At 50.7% G+C, this 24,059-nt stretch overlaps 2 protein-coding genes across 8 annotated transcripts; one reads left to right on the top strand and one right to left on the bottom strand.

Moving 5' to 3' along the window:
- Positions 1-1,474: 1,474 nt before the first annotated feature.
- LOC122374865 (adenylosuccinate synthetase-like) lies at positions 1,475-16,105 on the bottom strand. 2 transcript variants are annotated; one of them, XM_043353883.1, is made up of 4 exons: positions 15,997-16,105; positions 6,997-7,144; positions 2,758-2,860; positions 1,475-1,645 (listed from the first exon to the last, which is right to left on the bottom strand). In XM_043353883.1, exons 1-4 carry the CDS (start codon positions 16,035-16,037, stop codon positions 1,497-1,499), a joined length of 441 nt encoding a protein of 146 aa, XP_043209818.1. In that variant the 5' UTR covers positions 16,038-16,105; the 3' UTR covers positions 1,475-1,496. The 2 variants fall into 2 exon arrangements, with proteins under 2 accessions (XP_043209818.1, XP_043209819.1); XM_043353884.1 differs by lacking the exon at positions 15,997-16,105 and adding an exon at positions 15,662-15,841.
- A 336-nt stretch (positions 16,106-16,441) lies between these two features.
- On the top strand, positions 16,442-23,852 carry LOC122374861 (serine/threonine-protein kinase PAK 3-like). 6 transcript variants are annotated; one of them, XM_043353875.1, is made up of 2 exons: positions 16,442-16,805; positions 21,377-23,852. In XM_043353875.1, the coding sequence occupies exon 2, from the start codon at positions 21,424-21,426 to the stop codon at positions 23,122-23,124; it is 1,701 nt and encodes a 566-aa protein (XP_043209810.1). In that variant the 5' UTR covers positions 16,442-16,805; positions 21,377-21,423; the 3' UTR covers positions 23,125-23,852. The 6 variants fall into 6 exon arrangements, with proteins under 6 accessions (XP_043209810.1, XP_043209813.1, XP_043209814.1 ...); XM_043353878.1 differs by having other exon boundaries at positions 16,458-16,539; XM_043353879.1 differs by having other exon boundaries at positions 16,549-16,634.
- The last annotated feature ends 207 nt before the right edge of the window (positions 23,853-24,059 follow it).

The following is a 24,059-nucleotide window of genomic DNA, read 5'->3' as shown; positions in this document are numbered from 1 at the left end:
TAAACAGTCTTATCTAACTGACCTCGCAACAGCTCGGTAACTACAGGGCCCAGCATGCCCTTTCAAATGAAACCATTCCGAAACAGACCACGAAGCTTATTCGAACCTTGATAAAAATGCTGAGAAAAGCCGGCCAGTCCAAACAAACGTTTGCCACAAGCCAGAAATCGATGATTACGATCTGTGACACATCCAGCCTACTCAAGCCTCATCTACTCATTTTTTTTTTGTATGATTAGAGGACGTGAGCTTGCAAATGCTAACGGTTTGACAGAAAGCCAAACCGTTGATAATATTTACCTTCGAATTTCGTTAGGTCCTGTGTTGTCTTTTCATTCAAGGACGACTGAAGCAAAACGACATATCTCCAGGTCGTAGAAAACGAACATTTATCTTATCTTGCAATAAACCTTGCACAAATGACCTTCTTGTAACATAAATCAGCCCCCAATGTATATACAGCTGCTGCAAGGACTTTTTGAAGCCACAGCCCCGGCAGTACCAGCCGGCTGCCGCTGCTGTTCAGGCTCACAGATACAGGCCGGTCGTCCCCGGTGTGAGGCTTTGACGGCGTGTAACTTACACACCAAGGCGGCCGGGTCTGGTGATCTCAGCAATGGGACGGCCGCTGCCGCTCTCAGCGTTAGGGCATCCGGTGGCCTCTAAACGCCTCAGACCAGTTTCCGGCTCGCCTCTGCAGCCTTGCCACATGACCGGCACACCCCGTACTGCATCAGTACCAAAACCTCACCACGTGCCCAGACCAGCCTGGTCTCATTTCAAAGAAACGACTGCCGGCGTCTGCCCGAATCCGGTGAGAGATAGTCCCACGGGAGGGGTCATGCTACACCGTCAAGAGTGAGTATAAACACACACGGAGGGTGCAGTACGCACTCGTCTCGCCGAGCGCCTGGCCTGCGCTGACTACACCACACCGCGCCGGACAGCGTTCGTGTAGCATTTAGCGCTACATCGGCGTGCTACACGGCGGAGTATGCGGCCGACCGGCCCATTCCGGTCATAGCTGGAATGCCGCTAAGGTCAGGAGGTCAGCGTGGTTGTCGCCATCGATCCCGGACCGGCCAGTCTCCAACAGCGGGGGTTGAACGTGAGGACTGGTACAGAAACATACGCTGGGTTATACAATGCGGGTCAGGGCGACACGACGAGACACTGACCGCTCTTCAGTATCATATTCCGGCTTCGCGTTTTGTCGTCAGTGCCCGAAGCAGCAGGCCTCATTTTATTCACATCGGACCCAGGCTGAGGAGCGTCGGGTCCAGCTGGGACAGTAGTAAAGGTGCTTTGAGCTCAAAATCAGACCAAAACAGGAGTGTGCTGAGTTCCCCCCAACTTACCGCCCGGCATCCACCGAGGAATGACTAGCAAAATTGGTGACGGTCCATCGTTTTGTCCGCATTTCAGCCACGAAACAGCTCAGCATCATCAAGACAATTCAAATTGTACACTACAATACTGATAACCAGACGGTTGGTTCACGGCCAGTGTGTTACCTGATGCATGTCAAAGACCAGGTGAGCGCGACTGGATATTTTCAAGTTCTCTCGCCAGTGCGTCAGTCCTTTTGCCTCATTTTTCTCAATCTCTTCAAACATCTGAGGCAGGTGGATGACCACTCCGTTTCCTGCAAAAGGACGGCTGGTTACGAAATGGCAAGATGTATGTCTCGAGGGCTTGGTTGTGATTGGAGGGTGAATAGAAGGAGCAGTCTATGTTTATTGATCGCTATCTATTTATTGACAGACCGATACTAGGTCTGGAGGTGGTGACGGCATGCACCATCTGATGGCGATGTCGGTGGCGATGCAAGTCACCGGGGTGAGAGGGTTACATCCGGGTTCGGTGACGAGATGAAACATCCAGCAGGGCTCAGAGGTTCCCGCCAACTGGCTCAACAACAATAACAATCGCACCGTCAGGATGATACAGGGTCACGGTGGACTAGCCCCTGGCAACGTCTGAATCAATGGCACAGGATGTCGTAGGCCGTAGCCGTTGGGGTACCCACCCTGAAATAAGAAACTAATCAATAGAAGTGACGAAAAGTGTGTTCAGTATAAAGATGGATTGCTCAAAATATTGTAAAATGAGGACAGACCACCGCTAAGTAACAGCGTAGCATGCTGAACGCTCATTAATTCCGAAAATGAGTTTGCAAAACATCACTGGCCGTCTCACCAATCAGCATATTATGATGTCCACAACCACCCATTCCGCCCCAGCCCGGGACAGAGATCAAGAGTGTTTGGCAGCAGAAGTCGTCGGGTCTCACACACGAGCTCACCAAGAACGGCCGGACAGTGCTCGTGGACTGACTCGGACTCACCGATGTTCGTGGACTCATTCGGACTCATCAGTGTCTGACTGGAGTGTGGACTCACCAATAACGGCCAGACAGTGCTTGCGGACTGACTCGGACTCATCAGACAGTATTTACCTATGGACTCACTGTCAAAGGTCCAGGCAGTGTTTGTGGACTGACTCGGGTTCACCAGACAGTGTTTGTGGACTCACCGATTACTCCCATACAGTGTTTGTGGACTGACTCGGGTTCACCAGACAGTGTTTGTGGACTCACCGATTACTCCCATACAGTGTTTGTGGACTCACCGATTACTCCCATACAGTGTTTGTGGACTGACTCGGGTTCACCAGACAGTGTTTGTGGACTCACCGATTACTCCCATAGTGTTTGTGGACTCACCGATTACTCCCATACAGTGCTTGTGGACTCACCGATCACTGCCAGGCAGTGTTTGTGGACGATGCCACTGGGCAGGATGTGGAAGTCGTACTCGGTGCCGTCCACGACCACTGTGTGCCCGGCGTTGTTCCCGCCCTGCGGTAAACGAGCACAGCATCGGTTACACCGCGTGGAGGGGCTATATTGGCTCCATGTCGCTCACATGGTCAGCATAGTCAACTCACTGGCATATGATGTACAGGGTGTCTCAAAAGTTCGTTCACAGGTACCAGCCATGCTTTTTTGTCAATAATTCTGAATCAACAACTAATTAACGGTCGAAATTTTGCATGGGCATTCGTAACAACCTTCCTCAAGCAGTCTCATTGTTTTCAAGCGCATTCGACCCTTCATGAGCTCACAAAAAGGGTTCATCTCTGACCATGGGTCAGGCATGAAAATGGAGGTCGCAAAATCGGGTCGGCTGAGAAAATCTCTATTTCAGGAGTAATGGGAATGGTTAAGTCGAAAATGGCCCATGGCAAACTGTCGGCGAGGATGAGTACAACATGATTATCATCTAATAAAAACGGTGGCTAAAATTTTTGAAGGACAAAACCATGCGAGACTAACAGCGTTTTGAACGACCCTCGTACGGCAGCAGACTCGTGCTCCGGAAAGCAGCTTAAAATGAAGTCATTACGAGCGAGCGAGCGCAGCGAGCGAAGTGAGTCTTTTCAATATAACGGAAAAATCTCAGTATGAGCGGCCCGGCCCGGCCCGGCCCGGCCCGGCCCGGCCCGGCCCGGCCTGTAACGCTTTTGAGAGGCTTATATCTCAGCAACCGCTGGACCGATTGGCCTGCGGTCTTTTTTGTTGGGTAGCCCCATCCCTTCTACCCCGTAATTGACTACTTTTGATACATCTCAGTGACCGTCGTGGCACGTGCCACGTGAAACGTCAAGGATGTTCAAGCTGTTGTGCAAAAGTAGTGATTTTGAGAGGCTCATATCTCAGCAGCCGCTTGGGCGATTGACTTGCGGTAATTTTTGTAGGGTAGCAGCATCCCTTCTACCCAAAATAGGATACTCTCGATGCATGTGGGTCACCCCCAGTGCACGTGCAAAATACAACAATAAGAGGTGCCAAATTTGTTCCCATTTCAGTAACTCGGTAATTACTGGGGCGATTTAGCTGAAACTTGGCATACAGGTAGGCACCCACCAGGCAATGCATTCCCATGTGTTGCGGTTAGGGTGCTACTGCACGTGCGCACGTGCAGGGGGCGTTTCCAGATCTCGAGAACGGCTGGGCCGATTGCGCTCAAATTTGGTACACGGTTGGGGACCAGTTAGTAGGGTGCCGTGCAAAAGTCATTTTGGACCCCGTTTGCACGTGCGCACGTGCAGAATGCCGCTTCCAGATCTCAGGAACGGCTGGGCCGATTGCGTTCAAATTTGGCACACCGCTAGCGACCGGTTAGAAGGCTGCTTTGCGCAAGCCCGTTGGAAGCACCCTCTCGCCCTTCCGCACGTGCGGGGTTCACTATCTCGCTCGCTCGTTCTTCGCCCAAAAGGCGTTTTACTGGTAACTATTGAAAACTGACAAGAAGCTCACAGACAGAGGTTACCCAGTTTCAAAAATTGCAGGTCATCGTAAAATAAAGACAAAGTATCATTTTAAATTTTTTATTATATCTATAACGCTAAATTTTGGGGGAAAATAACACGAAAATCGTCAATGCCAAGGACAACTGACCCTCCAAAAGTGTCAATTAATGTAAATTTTTATCTTACGAAGTTTCAAGAGGCAGATCTGGAGCGAATAGCTTTCTTTTAGACACAAAATCCCGACAAAACCGCATGATGGACAGGTTTTGGCCGTTTACAAAGCAGAACGTCTCCTGAGGAAAACACTCCGCAACCCAGTGAAGATCTTGTCATGGGGAATGATGAGCGTTTGGGATTTGCAAAATTTGCACAACGTGTCTAAGAAACAGATGGCCGACACATTCTTCTACGATATGCTGCGAAAAATTTGTCCCTGGCACTTCCCATTTGTTCAGGAATGGGGTTGTTTTGAAAAGGAAAATGGTGCTTGGGAGGTCGGCGCCAGTCATTCATGAAGGAGTTAGCGCCAGAGAAGACCTACAAAATACTCACGGATGGTGTCGATGCAAGCTGTCGGCTTTCAGGGAGAAGCGGATGTTGCCGGGGAGCTCGTCAAACCTAAATCCGACGCAGAAACTGCAGGGGATTCCCCTACAAGAGCTTGAAAGCTGGTAACCTTTTATCAGCCTCCGACAGCTGACGGAGCGACGAAAATCGGTATGGACAAATATTTTTGGAGATACAGCAAATAGTTTGATTTCCAGCCTTCCGAATCAGTTGTCAAAGCATGCATATTTGTCTAGTGTGCACACAGACACCAAAACCTTAGATTTTTGGCCGGTTCTTATATGCTTTATGGGCATGGGAAATGTGTGAACAAACTTTTGAGACACCCTGTAGGTACTCAATAAGTGAGCTTGATTACGAGCGAGCGAGCGCAGCGAGCGAAGCGAAGTCTTTTTACGAGCGAGCGAGCGCAGCGAGCGAAGTGAGTCTTTTCAATATAACGGAAAAATCTCAGTATGAGCGGCCCGGCCCGGCCCAGCCCGGCCCGGCCCAGCCCGGCCCGGCCTGTAACGCTTTTGAGAGGCTTATAAGTTATATCTCAGAGCGATTGTCTTGCTGTCATTTTTATAGGGTAGCTGCATCCCTTCTACCAAAGGTCGGATACTCTTGATCTATGTGAGTGACCCCCACTGCACGTGCAAAATACAACAATAAGAGGTGCCAAATTTGTTCCCATTTCAGTAACTCGGTAATTGCTGGGGCGATTTCGCTGAAACTTGGCATACAGGTAGGCACCCACCAGGCAATGCATTCTCATGTGTTGCGGTTAGGGTGCTACTGCACGTGTGCACGTGCAGGGGGCGTTTCCAGATCTCGATAACGGCTGGGCCGATTGCGCTCAAATTTGGTACACGGTTGGGGACCGGTTAGTAGAGTGCCGTGCAAAAGTCATTTTGGACCCCGTTTGCACGTGCGCACGTGCAGAATGCCGCTTCCAGATCTCAGGAACGGTTGGGCCGATTGCGTTCAAATTTGGTACACCGCTGGCGACCGGTTAGAAGGGTGCTTTGCACAAGCCCGTTGGAAGTACCCTCTCGCCCTTCTGCACGTGCAGGGCTCACTATCTCGCTCGCTCGTTCTTTGCCCAAAAGGCGTTTTACTGGTATTGAAAAGACTTCGCCTCGCTCGCTGCGCTCGCTCGCTACTAATCATTGTACGCCCCACAATACGATATTGGCGAGCTTCAGGAGATCCTCACGGTGAGTGCAGCTTGCAAGTGACAGAACACCATAATTCAGCTTTCGGCAACTTCTGGATGTGGGCCGAGATAAGTTGTGTCTGCCAGAAAACTCACACTCTTATTCAATACAATATATGCCACTAAAAATGCATGATTTTTTTTTTTAACTCGGGCCTGAACGCGATGAAAGACTTGCAGACCTTGCTGCAGACTGGCAACTGCAGACAGTGGCGTACGCACATACAGGACATTCCGTGCATGCCCTGTCCCTTTGGCTCATCGTCCCCGGCGCCCTCAGTGACTGGCGCCCCTCTGTCCAGTGTTGGCGCTCCTCCAGTCGATAGCGGCGCGCTTCTAGTTGATGGCGAAGCCCCTCTGTCCAGTATTGGCGCTCCTCTGGTGATAGTGGCGCCCTCCTAGACGATATGGTGGGCCGGTGGCGCCCCTTTGTCCAGTATTGGCGCCCCTCCAATCGATAGCGTCGCGCTCCTAGATGATGGTGGGTGGCGCCCCTCTGTCCAGTATGTCAGTTATGTTCGTTCCGCACGTGTACGAACAAAACTGACACATTCAAGTTTCAGATATGTGGCGCCCTCCTTGTTGTTGGCGCCCTCCTTGATTGGCGCCCTCTCGTCCAATGCCCTGGTCCTTCGCAAATTCCTGGGTACGCCACTGACTGCAGATGCATGCCAGGTCCAGTACATGGGGCAGCATTTAGGTTAAAGTTGTCAGAAAGGAGTACGTTCTGCTTCTAGTTCTGGTCTGGCTTTGAATGTGCATTGTGCAAGTAGAGCTCAACCTCAGACTAACATTGCCCTCGCTTACCTATGCCTAAAAAAGGTGGCTTACTGGCAAGCGATAGAACTACTTATCACTTGGCATTGTGTGCATACAAAACTACAAATAAAAGCAACGAAAAGCGGTACGAAACTCACCTGGCAGCGGCACACCATGTCCATCTCGCTGGCCAGCTGGTCGACGATTTTCCCCTTGCCTTCGTCTCCCCACTGTGATCCCAGCACCACGGTGGCAGTGTTGCGGGGAGCAGAGCCATTTGTTGCCATGGTTACTGGTGTCTGTACCCTGTAAAAGAAATTGTTGCTTTTTTACTTTCGCATTGAATACCTACATGTGTAGTGTGATGTAGATTGTTTCCTTAACCCTCGCCCCGTTGGGGGGGGCCATTTTGGCCCCCCTGTGGTTTTTCCTGAATAGCAAGAAAACGGCGGCGCGCAGCGCCGCCAAATTTTCAGTACCTTCCCGGGCATCAATTTGACACCTTCACACCAAATTTCAAGTCTTAGGTCACCTTAGGTCAGGAGTTATTGAGGTCAAACTGAGGTCATGTTCGAGCAAAAATGAGCAAAAAACATGCAATCTTGAAACGCTCACCAAATCTACAGTTATCAAGCAATTTCAAAGTTCTTTATATGGTCTAGTAGACAAAAAGCGGCGCTACAAAACTGCTATCTCAGATTTTCAAAATTTTTGGTTTTTGACCACAAAAAAATCAAAAAATTGATTTTTTTAGAAAAACTTTGAAAAAATCCAAAAATTTTCCGAATTTCGAAAAAACCGGAATAAATGTGATAGTCCCAGCGCTCTTCTATATACATACCAAATTTCAGATTGATATCTCGTTTTTTGGCCAAGTTATAGCGAAAAAAACTGTTCAAAAATGATGACGTCAAATTTTTGAACTCAATTTTTAGCAATTCTAGACCACGTACGGCAAAAATAAGACCACCATTGAACTCCCCGTGACGAGCTGCATCGATTCGATACCCATTTTATGCAAAAATATTAACTTTGAAATTTGACCTTATTTGACCTGACCTTGACCTGACCTGACCTTGACCAAAACGTGATCTAAGCTGGCCCCAAAGGCTGCCTGACCCATATAATCGCATTTGTCATGTAAAATGGACCATAAAACATGTATCACACGACACTTTCATATTGTGCCCCCCCGTGACCTGACCTCTGTGACCTGACCTGGTATCAGTGACCTCAAATAGCAAAATATGTGTTTGAAGAACATTTCCCCATCGATGATTTTCAATGAAATGCATTTTACTCGATTTTACAACGCATTTCTTGAATTGCCTGTAAACGGTGAAAATTGGACCTTTGACCTGACCTGTGACGTCATCGGTTTGACCTAGGTCAATAAAATTGGGTCACAAGGTAGTTCCCCGTTGGGGCTATCCAACGCCGTTTACCGCTTGTCGCTATGTTGCGTGGTTCTCGAGATCTTAGGGGGGGGGGGCAAAATGGCCCCCCCCCCCAACCGGGCGCGTTGCTCGGCAGAGCCCAACGGGGCGCGGGTTAACCCTCGCCCGTTTTGGTGTTTTGCCAGCCGCGAACGTATAGGGGAGGGGGGGGGGCGGTGAACCCTTGCCGTTCGGCCTCTGATCGAGCTAGAGCTTCGCGAAAAAACGAGCGTGTTGCCCGTAACGAGGGAAAGCCGATGATACCCAATTTCAAGGTCCTAGGTCATTGGTTGACCTTCCAGGTCAGGTCAACGACCCAAAAGTCGGGAAAATCGGGACCTGTCAGAACTCGTTAAGTGAGGCTCTTATGACCCTGCCTGTCTCGTAGCTCAGTTGGTAGAGCCTTGGACTCCCGGTAGTGAGAGCCCAGCCCGGGTTCGAGTCGCTCCGGCGCTCGATATCTGAGACTCCTGGCGGGATGGTCTGCGGTTGGTGGAAGCAGCCTCAACCAGTTGAAGTCAGTTGAGTGGGACAGGTCGTGTCTGGCCTCGAAAGGCACGTTTAACTTATGCATCTAAATTATCCCATTACCTGGAATTGCGCGATCGTACAGACGAGGTCTACCCGACAAGCTCTGCTTAGCATGGGCTCCAGCTCAATCAGTCCATTCCAACATTCGAGGTAATATTTTTTATATCAAGAATAATAAAAACCTATCTAGCCTTATTGTACCTGACTTCCTACAACATTTCTTCATAGTGCAATTCTTCGGTCAGAGGAGCCCCTCTCAATTAGATCGCGGCCTTTCTGGTCGGTCGTCGACAGAGGGTCGTAGTCCACATAGAGATCTTATATACAATATTCATGTATGTATATGTTACAGGCAAAGTGAAAACACGGGCATTTTGCAAAATGCCTAGGCAATTTGCAAAAAACCTAACCCACCAGGCATTTTGCAAATTGCCTAGGCAGTTTGCAAACTGCCTGACCCACCAGGCATTTTGCAAACTGCCTGACCCACCAGGCATTTTGCAAACTGCCCAGGCATTTTACAAAATGCCTGACCCGCCAGGCATTTTGCAAAATGCCTGAGGTTCCATAATACATTTCACCCTTTTTGTTGACTGCAGGCGTTGACCATAAACGTTCCACTGTGCCAGAGCACAAACACATTCCACGGTCACGAATACAGGGTGTCACGAAATTGTTGCGGGATGTTGCACTAGTTAGTGTCCCGAAATTGATTGCATCGTAGTTGCGTCAGTGTTCTCCGGCACCTCCTCGCTGACAAGTTATCAGCAGTCACGTGGTCTGTCCGTGCGGCACCTGGTGAAGCTCAAAGAGGCCTCTGTAGCCCATCATGCCCCAATCGAGAATCCCCAGTGGTGGATGCTCCACCGTCTCGACGATGCAGCGCCTCTGAGATGCTGTTGGCCCAGAACTGGTTATCGAGACAGTTAGTGAGTTATAAGAGCTCTAATATCGCCTAATCACTGAAAAAGTCTGAATCTCTAGTCCTGAATGGTCCAGATTTGGTGGGCCCTGGCGAAATCCAGCTGCATCACTTCTGGATGACGGTAAGTCAGCGTTACAGCCTGAGGTTGAGCGGCCTCAGCTTCAGGGTAAGTCTTCAGATACCGAGTGATGACCGATTTAGATGCGGAGTGCCCTGGTCCAGATGCCCTGGTGCCGGACCCGTTAAAATTACATCCATTCAGCACTCAGGAGGGACATGGGAGGGACAACATAACCAGTAGCGGCGGAACACCTTCAATTAAGGGGGAACGCTGCCGACTTTTGGTCCCATTCTTTCCATGCAACGCTCATAGGGCTCGTGTTAACCCTCGCCCTGGCAGGGCATTTTTCATAACACGGCCTGGCAGCGATTGGCTCCTATGGCACCTAGAAACACCAAATTTGGTAGGTAGGTGGGCCCCCTGGAGTTCTCGCCCCTGTGCAAATTTGGTTGCTCTAGGTCAATATTTAGGGGGGTTTTGGGGGGTATAAATGTAAAAATTTCGCTAAAAACAGGTCAAAAGTTTTTCGCTTATAACTTTTTATCTAATTAAGATAGAGCAAAACGAAAAGCACCAGTGAACTCAGCACGTCAAGGCGCGTCGAATGATATACTTTTTAGCTTGCTTAAGTGTACTTAAAGTTTTTCTTAAATTTTAAGTAAACTTAAATTAATAACTTAAGTTCAAGTTAACCAAATTGCATCATATCGCATATCATTCGATTCGGCTGATCACCAGGAACACAATGATACCATTTTTAAGCTCTAGCGTCATTATGTGCCAAGTTATTGGCAAAAACGTCATTTGACCTCAGTTGACCTCATTTGACCTGACCCATGGATAAGTACACCAAACAAAGAAGCACCAAGTGACCTGCTGTTACGTACTGTGGTTTCAAAGCACAAAAGTGATAGAATGAAGCGGATATCTCCAGTATTTTCCGAATTTAGTATTTTCCCATAGGCTTAACATTACGACGTAATGACCTCTAACTGACCTCAGGTCAGTGACCTAAAAAAAACGAACTATATGTTATACAACTCGGTGAACTTAGCACATCCTGAAAGTTTGAAGGAAATCAGTCCAAAACTGTGAGTTGGACAGCTGCAAACAGAAAATTGAAATTTGACCATGACCTTGTACCGGTTTTTCTGACCTGGTGACCTGACCCAAGGTCACCCGGACCTGAAATTTTCAGGTCATATGTAAAAAGGTTGCCCCATAGGCTGTGCCAAATTTGGCGGCGCTGCGCGCCGCCGTTTTTACGCTATCTTCGAAAAACCTTAAGGGGGGTCGCATCGAACCCCCCTGCCAGGGCGAGGGTTAAAATGCCAAAATCAAGGGGGACAAGGCGCCCCGGTGCCCCCCCCCCCGTTCCGGTTCGGCCACCTATGAACATAATAGACCGTGCCAACCGCGCATCAATTTCGTGACACTCTGTATACCTACGTCTTGCGTCAATTCCGTCGAGATGGAGCCACCACTGAATGGATTTGAGCCACCGTCTCCGTACTTTTCGTATATATGGAGTTGTAGCCCTGTGTGTATAAAAGCTACGATGTCTACATAGTATTCTGCCCTAATTGGCTACTGTCCCGGCAGAGACGATTGATAATGTAAACTTGCAACAATCAAATGTTCGCAAATTATAAGAGTATTCTTTTCTGATCAATATCCAGTATCCACCCATAGTATTTTCAAAAAGCCACCAAGGGCTTTTAGAAACAGTGCAAATCATTGTACCGAGCGCCAGTTCACCAACGAAACCACGCCCGGTGCTCGGCACCCGACGGCCGCTGAGGCTCCAGCGGCACTACCCGGAGAACGCAGTGTCCTCTCACTTGGTGCGCATGGACAGCGATTATCTTTTGTAAGCGGCAGTTACTAATGATGCTTACCTATACATCGTCGCTGGTGTTAGTTTGATGTCAGGCATTTTGCAAAATGCCTGGAAAAATAATTTCAGGCAGTTTGCAAAATGCCTGGTGGGTCAGGCAGTTTGCAAACTGCCTAGGCATTTTGCAAAATGCCTGGCCGGTCAGGCATTTTGCAAATTGCCTAGGCATTTTGCAAATTGCCTAGGCATTTTGCAAAATGCCCGAGTTTTCACTTTGCCTGTAACATATATGTTGCAGGCACTTTAGAAAATCAGTCATTTTGTAAAATGCCTAGGCATTTTGCAAAATGCCTGATTTTCCAGGCTTTTTGCAAAAAGCCTAGGCATTTTACAAAATGACTGACTCTCCAGTCATTTTGCAAAATGCCTAGGCATTTTACAAAATACCTAGCCATTTTACAAAATGACTTAGCAGCGTGTTGTAGATACGAGTACCTAATTATATACGTTTTGGTAGCGTGTAGGTGGACCGAGGAGTCCAGCATTATGACCAGAGGAGTCCAGCAGTGGGAAGTCCATACCTACCTCATAATATGGCAGCTAGAAGCCTGATAAGGGTAAGATGTCGCCGGCTGAACATTTCTTAGTCTTCTCACAAAATTTGACGCGAATCGAATATAATCAGCGGTAAGGAGCGCGATGTAAAGACGGAACCGTCCCGCCCCGGCACAGTCTACAATTCAGGCGGCGCGTAACGGTTAGCGCCGGCCGCCGCGCCGCCGCGGCTGCAGGATGTTTGACCTTACATCGCTATTACAAGAAAAGTTGTGACCCGATTTTCTTATTTCTTGCACGAGAAAATCCACAGTTCAATTCTGGGCAGGTAGCCAAAATTTCACATTAATATCATGCTTGCGGCGCGAGTTATTGGCGAAAAACAGGAGTGGTGGGCGGAATCCGCCCCCCCCCCCCCCCCTTCCACTGCGCGTGTTAAAATGTGAGGATGAGAGAGAAGGAGTGGGAAATTATAATCAAATTCGAACGTGTTTTTAATGTCCAAATACATAATGCAGTTTTGTCCGTAAGGGCACAATCAAACAAAGACTACACTCATTCGTTTACATGTAATTATACATCAACCGGGCCTGCCTACTGACTAGGGCCGGTCTCCGGCTGGTTTTGTTAGGTCTAGTTTCAGGCAGAACATGAACGGCGTTGATGTACTTGGGAGTTTTTACAGCGTTAACTAAACAATGCTTTATGCTACAGCCGAGTCTGCAACTCAACCTGGTCGTTACTCAGCATTGTCGTCATCATAGAGCTTCACATCGATCAGCTACAGGCTGAACACGTACCTATAGGGTATAGGAAGACGTCCAAAAACTGTTAGCCATAGTATCTGTAGTGGGATCTACGTTCCATGCTGGTCAGGCATTTTGCAAAATGCCTAGTCATTTTGTAAAATGGCTAGCCATTTTGAAAAAAGCCTGGTTGCGTTCAGTCATTTTTCAAACAGCCGTCTTTTTGTAAAATGCCTAGGCATTTTACAAAATGACTGATTTTCTAAAGTGCCTGCAACATATATAAGATCTCTATGGTAGTCCAGGGAAGTAAGTCCCCTTGGGCACCGGTGACGAGCGGAATTCCCGAAGGATCGGTCCTTGGACCTGTTTATTCACTATCTTCGTCAACGACCTGCCCTTGGAAGTGTCTGGCTCAGTCAAGCTCTTCGCAGACGACACTAAGCTTTATCGACAAGTGCCCGGAACCGGCACAAGCCTCCAAAGCGACATCGACGCACTCGTCCGGTAGTCCGAAAAATGGCTTCTTCCATACAATGCCCAGAAATGTAAAGCAATGAATATCGGCCTGTGAAACCCGGACCTGACGTACACCCTGAGTCATGAGTGGCATTCCCATACAAGAGACAGAGGAGGAGAAAGACCTTGGCATCTTTATAGACTGCCAGCTCAACTTCCACAAGCAGACTGCCACAGCCATCGTGAAGTTTTCCCATATACTGGCCGTTGTGAGGCGCTCATTCGCTAACATCGATGAGTTTACACTGCCACTGTTGTACAAGACGATGGTTCGCCCCCTCCTGGAATACGGAAACATTATCTGGGGTCCCTTCGGAAAGGTCGACCAGAAGAAGCTGGAACGCGTGCAACGGCGTGCCACAAAGATGGTCACCGCGATCAGGCACCTCCTGTACACTGAACGGCTCCGTCGGTTTGGATTGCCATCCCTGTACTACCGGAGACATAGAGGTGACATGGTGAAGGTGTACCTACCAGCTGTTCCACGGCGGTTTGGCTATTCCACCTGAAGTCTCCCTGACGCGGAGTGACTCGGGTCGTACCAGAGGCCACAAGTGGGAATTAAGAAGCCCAGGGCCCTGAAACTAGTGCGCAGAAACTCATTCAGCAATAGAGTCATCAACGATTGGAACTTGTTGCCGAACGCAGTGGTGGCGGCCCAGTCTGCAAACCAGTTCAAGGCTCACCTGGATAAACACTGGGGTGACTCGATGTTCGACATCCAAACCACCTAAGAGCCCAGCCCAGACTGGAAAACATCCATACACTACGCCGGACGCCCCCGAGACCCTCTTGTGCCGAAATTTGGCGCAAGCGATTTTGCGCTGAAATTTCTGCGTGATTTGCACCAAAAATGTGGTCCCCATTATGTGAAAATTAAGCCCTTTTTATGTAGGTAACGCACATGTGCACATCTATCTACTGATCAAATATCAACCAGTCAGGGTGTTCCGGGGTCTTGTACACTCTCCCATGTTTGAGCGTCCGAATGAGTTTTTTTCCACGGAAACCCAATGCCTCAAAACTCTAAGCACACTCTAGTTTTCATGCCGTGAAACAAAGCCGGAGTCGTGCGTTCCGGGACCACAAATATCGGCGGAGCAGTGTGCTCGAGGCTGGCGGGAGCCAGCGAGGGCCGGGCAACGGAGCATCACGTGCTCCGGCACAACAGCCTCTTCTCGGCTCACGGTGCAGAGCGCCACTGGGCACCGCTTTTCAGGGCACTGCTGGCACGCCGCGGAGTGGAGACAGCCGATTCGGTGCCGTACTGGAGCGAGCGGCCCCGGTGGCCCACCCTCATCTGGTGCAACGAAACAGCATTCTCTTGGTCCTCTCCGGGTATAGGGAGCGGCGGCGTACTCCTGAGGAGTGGCTTGAATAGTGATTCTGAGCAGTTGTCGCGCCATTGATGCGAGGCCGCCGCACAATGAACCGCCCTGGTCAGCGAGCGGGCGTTTGAGGGCAGGGCGGCCGCCTGTTTTGCCAGGTCATCCACGCTCTCATTCCCCTTGATACCACAGTGGGCAGGAACCCACTGCAGTATTGCTTAACGACGCTTGGCGATGTTCAACAAGTTCTTCCATACCTACCTCCACGCCAAGGGTTGAAGCCTCACCTGGGCGGCAGCTCCTCCGCTGAGTAGGTACCTACTAGACTCAGGGCGGCTCGCCAGTTCGAGCACGCGACGACCGGGGCGGGGACGTCTCGTCCAGAAACCTCTCCAGAGCCGCCCGCAGGGTGAATCTGCTGCCCAGCGTAACGCATAAATTCGGTGACCGTCTTTCGCCAAAAAATTATGCGTCCGCCCTGCGCTGAAAAATTCGTCCACCGCCATGCGCTGAATTTGGTGCATGTGAAGTTACGCCGGACGTGCGCAGAAATTTTCGGCGCAATCCCGCCACTACGCCAGACATATTCGGCATAACGTGTATTTTTTCCAGTCAGGAGCCCAGCCTCAAGCCTGTATATCCTGTCACGAGCTCCATGTGGGCGGGATCCCCAGGCCCAGTGGCCTTTTAAATCCGATTACCGCAAAGGTAAGTTATTTGGTCCCATTCTTTCCATGCAACGCCCATAGGGCTAATGCTAAAATGCCAAAATCAAATGCAAAGGGGGGCACGGTGCCGGTGCCCCCCTCGCTCCGCCGCCTATGGGAGACGGAACTCTTCTCTATGAAGGATATGTTAAACACTGACACCCCTCTGTTCTCTCACCTTACATCAAGGCCCTCTAACTTCACCACGCGCCGCACGCGCTCCTCGCACCCGTTCCCTGCGATATCGCCTTGCCCCAAGGCCGTATAAGTTCCTTGCCCTGCGTGCTACTCCACCGTCCACTCTACGCAACAACACACACACGGGCAACAAGGCAATCACCCAGCACACCACAACGCACGTTCAAGCAAACGCAGCAAACGGAATGACCATAGCCATAGACGATCAATATTAAACATTTCACTTTGTTTTTATTACATCATCAAGGTGACCCAATCAAAAGAAGCTCTGTAATGAAAGTGCAACACCCTTCTTTACTTCAAAAAGATACTTACTGTATGTTATCGTATTTTTCGTCTGAACAACATCTTTTCATTTTTCATTCACTTAATCTTTTATTTCTCATGCTTCATATTTTTTATCTATCCTTCATTTTTATTTAACGGTTTCTCATTCTTTGTACGTCACTTAATTCTCACAAATTTTCAAAAAGGAATAAGTTAGAATTTTTACAAAAACGGCGCATGAATGACAAAATGCTAACTTACCCCGCGTTCGATGTCTCTCCGACGACGAAGATTCTACGTCGTCCGGCCAATCCCGTCCAAGGTCAGTGGGGGCTCGGCTGCGGTTATGGAACGTGATTGGGCGGACGGCGTAGAATCTTCGTCGTCCGAGAGACATCGAACGCGGGGTTAGACTCTGCGTTGAACTTTTGTCAGAGGGCTGTTCACGGGCCCTGTGTGCGGTCGGACCGCACACAGCCTCCAAGCTCCGCCCACTGCGTCCCTACGTCAGCCTTCCGTCACCGCACACAGCGATCGCTGTGGCCGGTCGGGACTGGCCACAGCGGACCGTCCACCGCACGCAGCCGTGACGTCAGAACCGCCTACCCATCCCCTACCCCCACGCCTGCTGGACGCACCGCACACAGCGCACGCAGCAGTGTGCGGTGCCCGTGAACACCCCTCAGGTTTTTGTGATATTCTTTATTATATCTTATAAAGGTATACCGTGGTAAACAATATACAGATAGATATAAAAAACTATACACATTTAAAAAAGAAGATATCTTCCTGTAAGAAGCGTTTTTCTGGACACTTGCCACAGTAGTGCCCATCTTCAAAAAGGGAGACAGAAGAAGGTAAATGTCAAGTTTAAGTCCTAAGAAGAGTTCATTGATAAATTTTTCATATTTATACATTATTTGACATCCTGAATCCAAAAATGATACTCATATGTCTCGCAAATAAAAGAAAAAAACATAATCAAACCTGACCTAACCTTACCTACTTACCTATAACCTACCAACCTACAACCTACAAACCTACCCTAACCTAACCTAACCTACAAACCTACCTACCTACAACCTAAAACCTACAAACCTACAACCTAACCTAACCTAAAACCTAAAATTTTTGCTGTTTCATATTCGTATCAAAAGCGCCACAATTGTAGTTAGGACCTAAACTTGACATATACCCAGAAGACGACCAGAGAATTACCGTCCAATCAGCCTGACTGTGGTGACGTGCAAGGTCATGGAGTCGTTAGTAAGGGACCAACTGATGGAATACCTCACCTCGAACGGACTGTTGTCGCGTCACCAGCATGGTTTTCGCCCACACCGATCCTGCACGACTCAGCTGCTGGAAGTCCTAGATGACTGGAGCCGTGCGATTGAAGATGGGAGCCCTGTTGACGTCATATATCTGGACTTCCGAAAGGCTTTTGACTCCGTCCCTCACGAACGCCTACTCGCTAAGCTGAGAGCATGTGGTGTGACTGGACTCCTCCTAGAGTGGATCAGATCTTTTTTGTCCAACCGACAACAACGAGTCGTACAAGGCCGTCACTCCACCTGGTCTCCTGTCACCAGCGGGGTGCCACAGGGCTCTGTATTAGGCCCCTTCTGTTCCTCGTGTATATTAACGACATTCCTGACAAGGTGAGGTCCTGCATCAAGATTTTTGCTGATGACACAAAACTGTACCTACCGCAGCATTGACACTGCCAGTGATGCATCCCTGCTCCAGCTCGACATCGATGCCCTCACCACATGGTCCGAGCAGTGGCAGCTTGCGTTCAACCAGAACAAGTGCGCGTCTTTGAATGTTGGGGCCAGAAACTCAGGTCACTCCTATACCATCAACGGTGTCAGCCTTGCCTTTACCTCAGCCGAGAGAGATCTGGGTGTCCTCATCGACCCGGAGCTGAAGTTCAGGAGGCAGGCTTCCTCAGCTGTGTCGAAGGCCTCACGGATCCTATCCCTGATCCGGAGGTCGTTCTCGAACCTCGACGAGATCACCCTGCCGATTTTGTTCAAGTCATTCGTCAGGCCACATCTTGAATACGGCAACCTCATATGGGGCCCCTTCAATCGAGCAGACATCAAGCGTGTGGAGCGAGTCCAACGGCACGCTACCCGACTAGTGCCCGGCATCAGGAGCAAGCCATGTACCGAGAGATTGAAGTGCCTGAAGCTTCCTTCGCTGCTCCATCGACGACGTCGCGGCGACATGATTGGAATGTACCAGCTGCTGCATAACGAGATCGATATCGACTCGGACAAGTTCGTCAAGCATGCGTCCGCGAGGTCCAACCGTGGCCATCCCTGGAAGCTGTACAAACCACATGCCAAGTCAAGAGCCAGAAGACAACTCTTCACTGTTCGAGCGATCAATGACTGGAACTCCCTCCCTGCATCTGTTGTCCAGGCCCCATCCCTCAACGCCTTCAAATCCAGACTCGACAAGCACTGGGCCAATCTGATGTATCAGATGCCTACCCATGAGGACTAGAGATGATCACCAGTCACGAGCTCGACGAGAGCGGGACCTACAGGCGAGTGCCTTTCAAAATTCCCGATAGTGTTAGGTAAGGTAAGGTAAGGTAAGTTTTTTTTTCGTCGTCGCTCGTGTATGTTTTGTTTTTTTCAGATTTTCTTTGTCTTCTGGACAAAACTGAAATAGAAGAACAATTTTCATTTCCATAGGAGGCTTTAGCATTTATATAAATGCATTTATAGCATTTATATAGCATTTATATAAATGCCTAAGGCTAAATAGAGTTGCAGCATATATATATACGCTGCAACTCTATTGGGCATTAGTAGAGCTGACGTCATATAAGGTTTTCCTACCAAGGAGAGCCGAGAGGTGCTGTAGGTTTGTAGGTTGGGGTTTGTAGAGACTGGTAACAAAGCTGGTCCCCGGTCGCGCGTCACCCGCCTCGCCCAATTCCAATCTGATTCCAAGCCCTGAAGCTACCTTCGCTTTACCATGGTCGCCAAAAAAGGCACATTATAGCGGTATTTCAGCTCCTGTGTAACAGTCTTGACCTGAACCCAAGTATAGTGTTTTTACGCTGCGCCCTGCGCTCTTCCGGACGTCAGGCGACATGTTCCATCTTCGAAACAGTGGTGAAACAGCGTGCAGCCTTGGTGCAGCCCTCCAACGATCGGTGAAACATTTTTTTCAGTCGGAGTTGTGATTTTTAATGACTGGATCAGTCTTCTATTCAAATTCGACAATCCGGAGATGGTGCGACCATCTGTTCGACGAATATTGCCGACACGGATGCATTTCGTTTTGCACACGGACCGTTGGAAAGATATGTAGGAAGACGGTTAGAAATACATGTAAGAATGGTCGTCTGAAACTAGGATCCAGATTCGACTGAATGTCAGGATCCGTTTCCGTTTCTGTCCTCCCAAGGTCTCTCTCACCTCTTCCCACCACTCTTATCACATACCTATCGTCCTTCCGGTGCTGGATTTATCAGCAGTGCATGTCTCACATCAGTGATTCAGGAATCGTGTCTCAGGATTCCTTCGCCACATCACATTCGCGGAACGTTATCATGTGATATCGGCGACGACACTTTTGTCGCTTGATGAGTGGATCAGCTACAGTTCTTGTCCTTGGAGTACTGGCTTTTGGCTGCTAACACTTTGTTTTACGTCTTTCTCCTGAATTGTATCAAACTTTTTGACTATTTTCTCGGTTGACGTATGCTTGATAAAATATTTTGACATTGTATTGTTAAAAATATGCCATTGGCGGTTGCACTCCAGTCTCCATAATCACTGCATTGGGTCAGGTCAATGCAGTTTGCATCATTGAAAATCGTAGACGTTGCAGGTGTTGGAATCGCAAGTGTTTGGTACTAGCTCGGTGTTTTCGACAAAATCCGGCTACTCGAGCGGAGCGGGTGTTATCGGTTCTGGGAGGCTCCCACGCCGCTCGGCAACCGCCAGTCACCGGGGCACAGTGTCGGCGCGGCTGATAGCCGGGCGTGCTCAGCTGGTGAGACGCCGCCAGCCGCTCAGGTGGGCCGGACGCGCCTAGGGCGGAGGGAGTGTCGATAGCATACAGCGGCAGTTACAGGGACGCAGTGCGGACGGTCGGCGGTGACGGCAGCTGGAGGAGGAGTGTCGGCGGTCTGCTGAGTGGAGTGGGGTCTCTGCCCGGGTCCGAGCGGACGATGAAGGCAGCTCGCGCGTCCAGGCGGCCGGCGCGGCCGCGCAGCACCTCCGACCCCGGTGACGTGGCCTCCGTGCTCCGCTGGAGAGGTGGGTTCAGTGGCGACCACAGGCGACTTGACTCTGGCGGCGGCTTCAGCCGGGACGATTCCGCTCTTTGTTGTAACTCTCGTTCAAGAATGTCCGGGCGGTACGCCTGTGAATGTGTCCGCAGATCCATCGAATGCGCTTCGCTACTCTCGGGTGCTCAGTACGTCGCACTTCTGAAAATAGTGTCGTTTCTTATAAAACTCGTAATCGCTCTCTAACTTCTACGTCCTGTGTGATAACCTATGTCACAACTTTGTATCAATAATGTGTCCTTATCCCCTTCTCCGCTTTCTCGCTTTCTCGGTTCTACACTTCTTGCTATATAGTAGGTTGTGTGCAAAAACTTGTATCATGTGATAAGTCTAGTCGCATATTCGATTTCGATCGTTCGTCGACAAAAACATTTTCCAAGATGTGTGTTTTACTGGAGCCGCCAGCCGGCCCCCCACATGTTAGGCATATGAGGTATAATTTTTCATAAGTTTTAATTGTTCATTAATCTGTAGGTATCGTTAGATTCTAATAGGATCATTATTTCAAGAAGGCGTTTTCTTCGGATCCCTCTCGCTTGGCCTGTATGCTGGGAATGGCACATATCGTGTTGATTGCACTGATACCTAGACTTCTATCAACCGTAATGGCATGCACAAAGGAGCCATTGACTCCACTTTTTTCCGGAAGGCGACTGGCATTTCACTGAAGATAAGGCGTTATTTGTGTTACTCACGGCTTCAGATTGACTCATTTTGTTTGATTGCTTATCAATATAGCAAGAGGACAAGAACAAGACCAAACTAAGTAGGCCAAAACACATCGGACTAAGGGGACTTACACATTGCAGCCACAAAGTGATTCAAGTCCTGACCATAGGTACATTGTGAAAATGTTGGAAATTACGTATTATGTTTGAAATGGAAGCCGATGAAAGAATCGTTCAACTATAAATCATTTGACATCTTCATCACACAAGGTTACCTGTCATCGTATAACGGTATCCTGATAACATGTCAAGGAAGCCCTGTTGACGCTATACGGAATGGGACCCACTGTAATAGTCGTATGTCCACGACCCTAGCACGTCCGCTGACCGCCTCCTGGCGTCTCCCGCTCGCCCTGCTGATGTCCACTCGCTCTGTTCGCAGACGCCGTGCCGAAGCTGGTGCCGAAGATATTCCGCAGCACCTCCACGATGGCCGACGACGAGCTGCCGCCGGCGCCGCCCGTCCGCATGGCCAGCGTGCGGTTCGGAGGCGAGGCCGGCGGACTGCCGCTGCCCCCGCTGCCGCGCGAGCCGGACGCCGAGCGGCGGCGGCGCGCTCGGCTGGCCAAGCCGACCAAACGGCACACGGACAAACCGGAGATCTCGTACCCGACCAACTTTGAGCACGCCGTGCACGTGGGCTTCGACCCGGCGACGGGTGAGTTCAGCGGTATGCCGCCGCAGTGGGTGTCCCTGCTGGCCTCCGCCAACATCTCCATCCAGGAGCAGCGCCAGCACCCGGACGAGCTCATCAACGTGCTTAACTATTACGACGCCAGTAACAAGGACGGCGACCAGACCAAGTTCATGGTGCCTACCACGGAGCACAACCCGCTGTGGGAGCAGGAGCGCGACCCGCCGCGTGCCAGTCTGGCCGTCGGGCCGGCGGATGCGCGGGCCGATGGCGCCCGCTCCGGCTCGGACCACTCCGGCTCGACCAGCACTCCGGACACCGCCGACCCGGACCCGGAGTCGGAGCGCGACAAGTTCCCGGAGGAGCCGGAGCCGGAGGAGGAGGAGCCGGCGCCCCCGCCTCCTCCGGTAGCCGTCCGCCCGGAGAGGACCAAGTCGGTGTACACGCAGCCGCTGGCTCCCGAGGAGCCGGCGGCGGCGGCCGGCTCGCCAGTCACCAACGGAAAGCCGGCAGCTCCGGCCAAGGGCGCGGCGCCGACTCCGGCGGCGCGCGACACGCCGCGGAGGCCCAAGCTGAGCGACGAGGAGATCCTGGCGCGTCTGCGGAGCATCGTCACCATCGGCGACCCGCTGCGCCGCTACACCAAGATGGAGAAGATCGGGCAGGGCGCGTCCGGTGTGGTGCACACAGCCGTCGAGACGGCCACCGGCTGCGAGGTGGCTATCAAACAGATGAACCTCTCCCAGCAGCCCAAGAAGGAGCTCATCATCAACGAGATCGTCGTCATGCGCGAGAACAAACACCCGAACGTGGTGAACTACGTGGACAGTTACTTGGTGGGCGAGGAGCTGTGGGTGGTGATGGAGTACCTGCCGGGCGGTTCGCTGACGGATGTGGTGACTGAAACCTGCATGGACGAGGGCCACATCGCGGCCGTGTGCCGCGAGGTGCTGCAGGCTCTGCAGTTCCTGCACATGAACCACGTGATCCACCGGGACATCAAGTCGGACAACATTCTGCTGGGCACGGACGGCGCCGTCAAGATCACCGACTTCGGATTCTGCGCGCAGATCTCGCCGGAGCAGAGCAAGCGGACCACGATGGTGGGCACGCCCTACTGGATGGCTCCGGAGGTGGTCACACGCAAACAGTACGGACCCAAGGTCGACGTCTGGTCGCTAGGCATCATGGCCATCGAGATGCTGGAGGGCGAGCCGCCCTACCTCAACGAGAACCCGCTGAAGGCGCTCTACCTAATCGCCACCAACGGCCGGCCCGAGATCAAGGACCGCGACAAGCTGTCGCCGCAGTTCCAGGAGTTCCTCGACCTGTGCCTGGAGGTAGACGTGGAGCGGCGCCCGTCGGCGGCCGAGCTGCTGCGCCATCCGTTCCTGAAGGCCAGTCGGCCCCTGACCAGTCTCTGCCCGCTCATCGAGGCCGCCAAAGACGCCGTGCGAGAGCAAAACAGTGCCTTGAAGCTGGCCAAGGCGGTCTAGGAGACTGCGGCGTGGTGGATCCAATGGGAGAGTCGCCGCTGATCGAGATAAACGAGTTAGAAACAGGCGACGCACGCCACAGTCGGAGTCTCGAGTAACGAGGGGCGCCCACACTCCAAGGTCATTGGCGGTGGCTCGTGGGGGTACGCCAAAGTCCGTCATTCATTACACACACTCAGCCAATTATGTGCCAGAAAATGCAACGCGTCTTAGAGATGTCGCCCAGCGTACGAAGCTGGCCAGCAGGCTGTGGCAGGCTCCGGTACGCCACGAGCGGTGCACGGATTAACGAGCTTGCGTCGCCTTTAGTTGGTAGGTGGCGCCACTGCCATGCTTGGTCCACTCGTGCAGAGTCGGATCAGCTTCCGAGCGTGCTTCGGCGCACGGTCCGCATAGTTAATGACGAGCCAATGGCGATTAGATCCGTGCTATCATGCTCATTAGTCAATTGCTGTGAATTTTTGTAGGGCGTCTGTTGTAATATTGGCAGCTGATCGTTTTATGCAGTCGGTTTGTTTGTCAGTTCTATTGAAATCCGTCCCACAGAAGCGTTTACCATGGTTCATCGCCTAGTGTTATTTGCTATGGCCGCTGTAGGACCTATGGGACTTGATGGTATGCTCTTGATTAAGCTTTTGTTATTTATTATCGGCTGTGCAAGTTTCAGCTATATTCCTTATTCATGTGACGTGCGTATTTAAAACCATTTAATATATTGACATTCCGATGCAGGTTTATAGCAGCTATCGCGAGCAAGTTTCAAGTCTGAAATGTTGGCATGCAATCATCGAACTGCCTATATCAGGATGAGGATATTTTTTTCTGCACTCTTCCGTACTCTAGTCTCCAATAATAGGTACCTCCCAGACTAATTACGAACATAGATGGGTACCGAATGCCTCGCCCGTCAAAGCTGTGTCTTCATCAGAATCAGG

This window comes from Amphibalanus amphitrite, unplaced genomic scaffold (assembly GCF_019059575.1).
Source record: "Amphibalanus amphitrite isolate SeventyFive unplaced genomic scaffold, NRLGWU_Aamphi_draft 001728F_arrow, whole genome shotgun sequence".
In the NCBI taxonomy this organism is placed as follows: Eukaryota; Metazoa; Arthropoda; class Thecostraca; order Balanomorpha; family Balanidae; genus Amphibalanus; species Amphibalanus amphitrite.
Note: the sequence above shows the minus strand (reverse complement) of the source record. Positions and strands in the feature narration are given on the sequence as shown.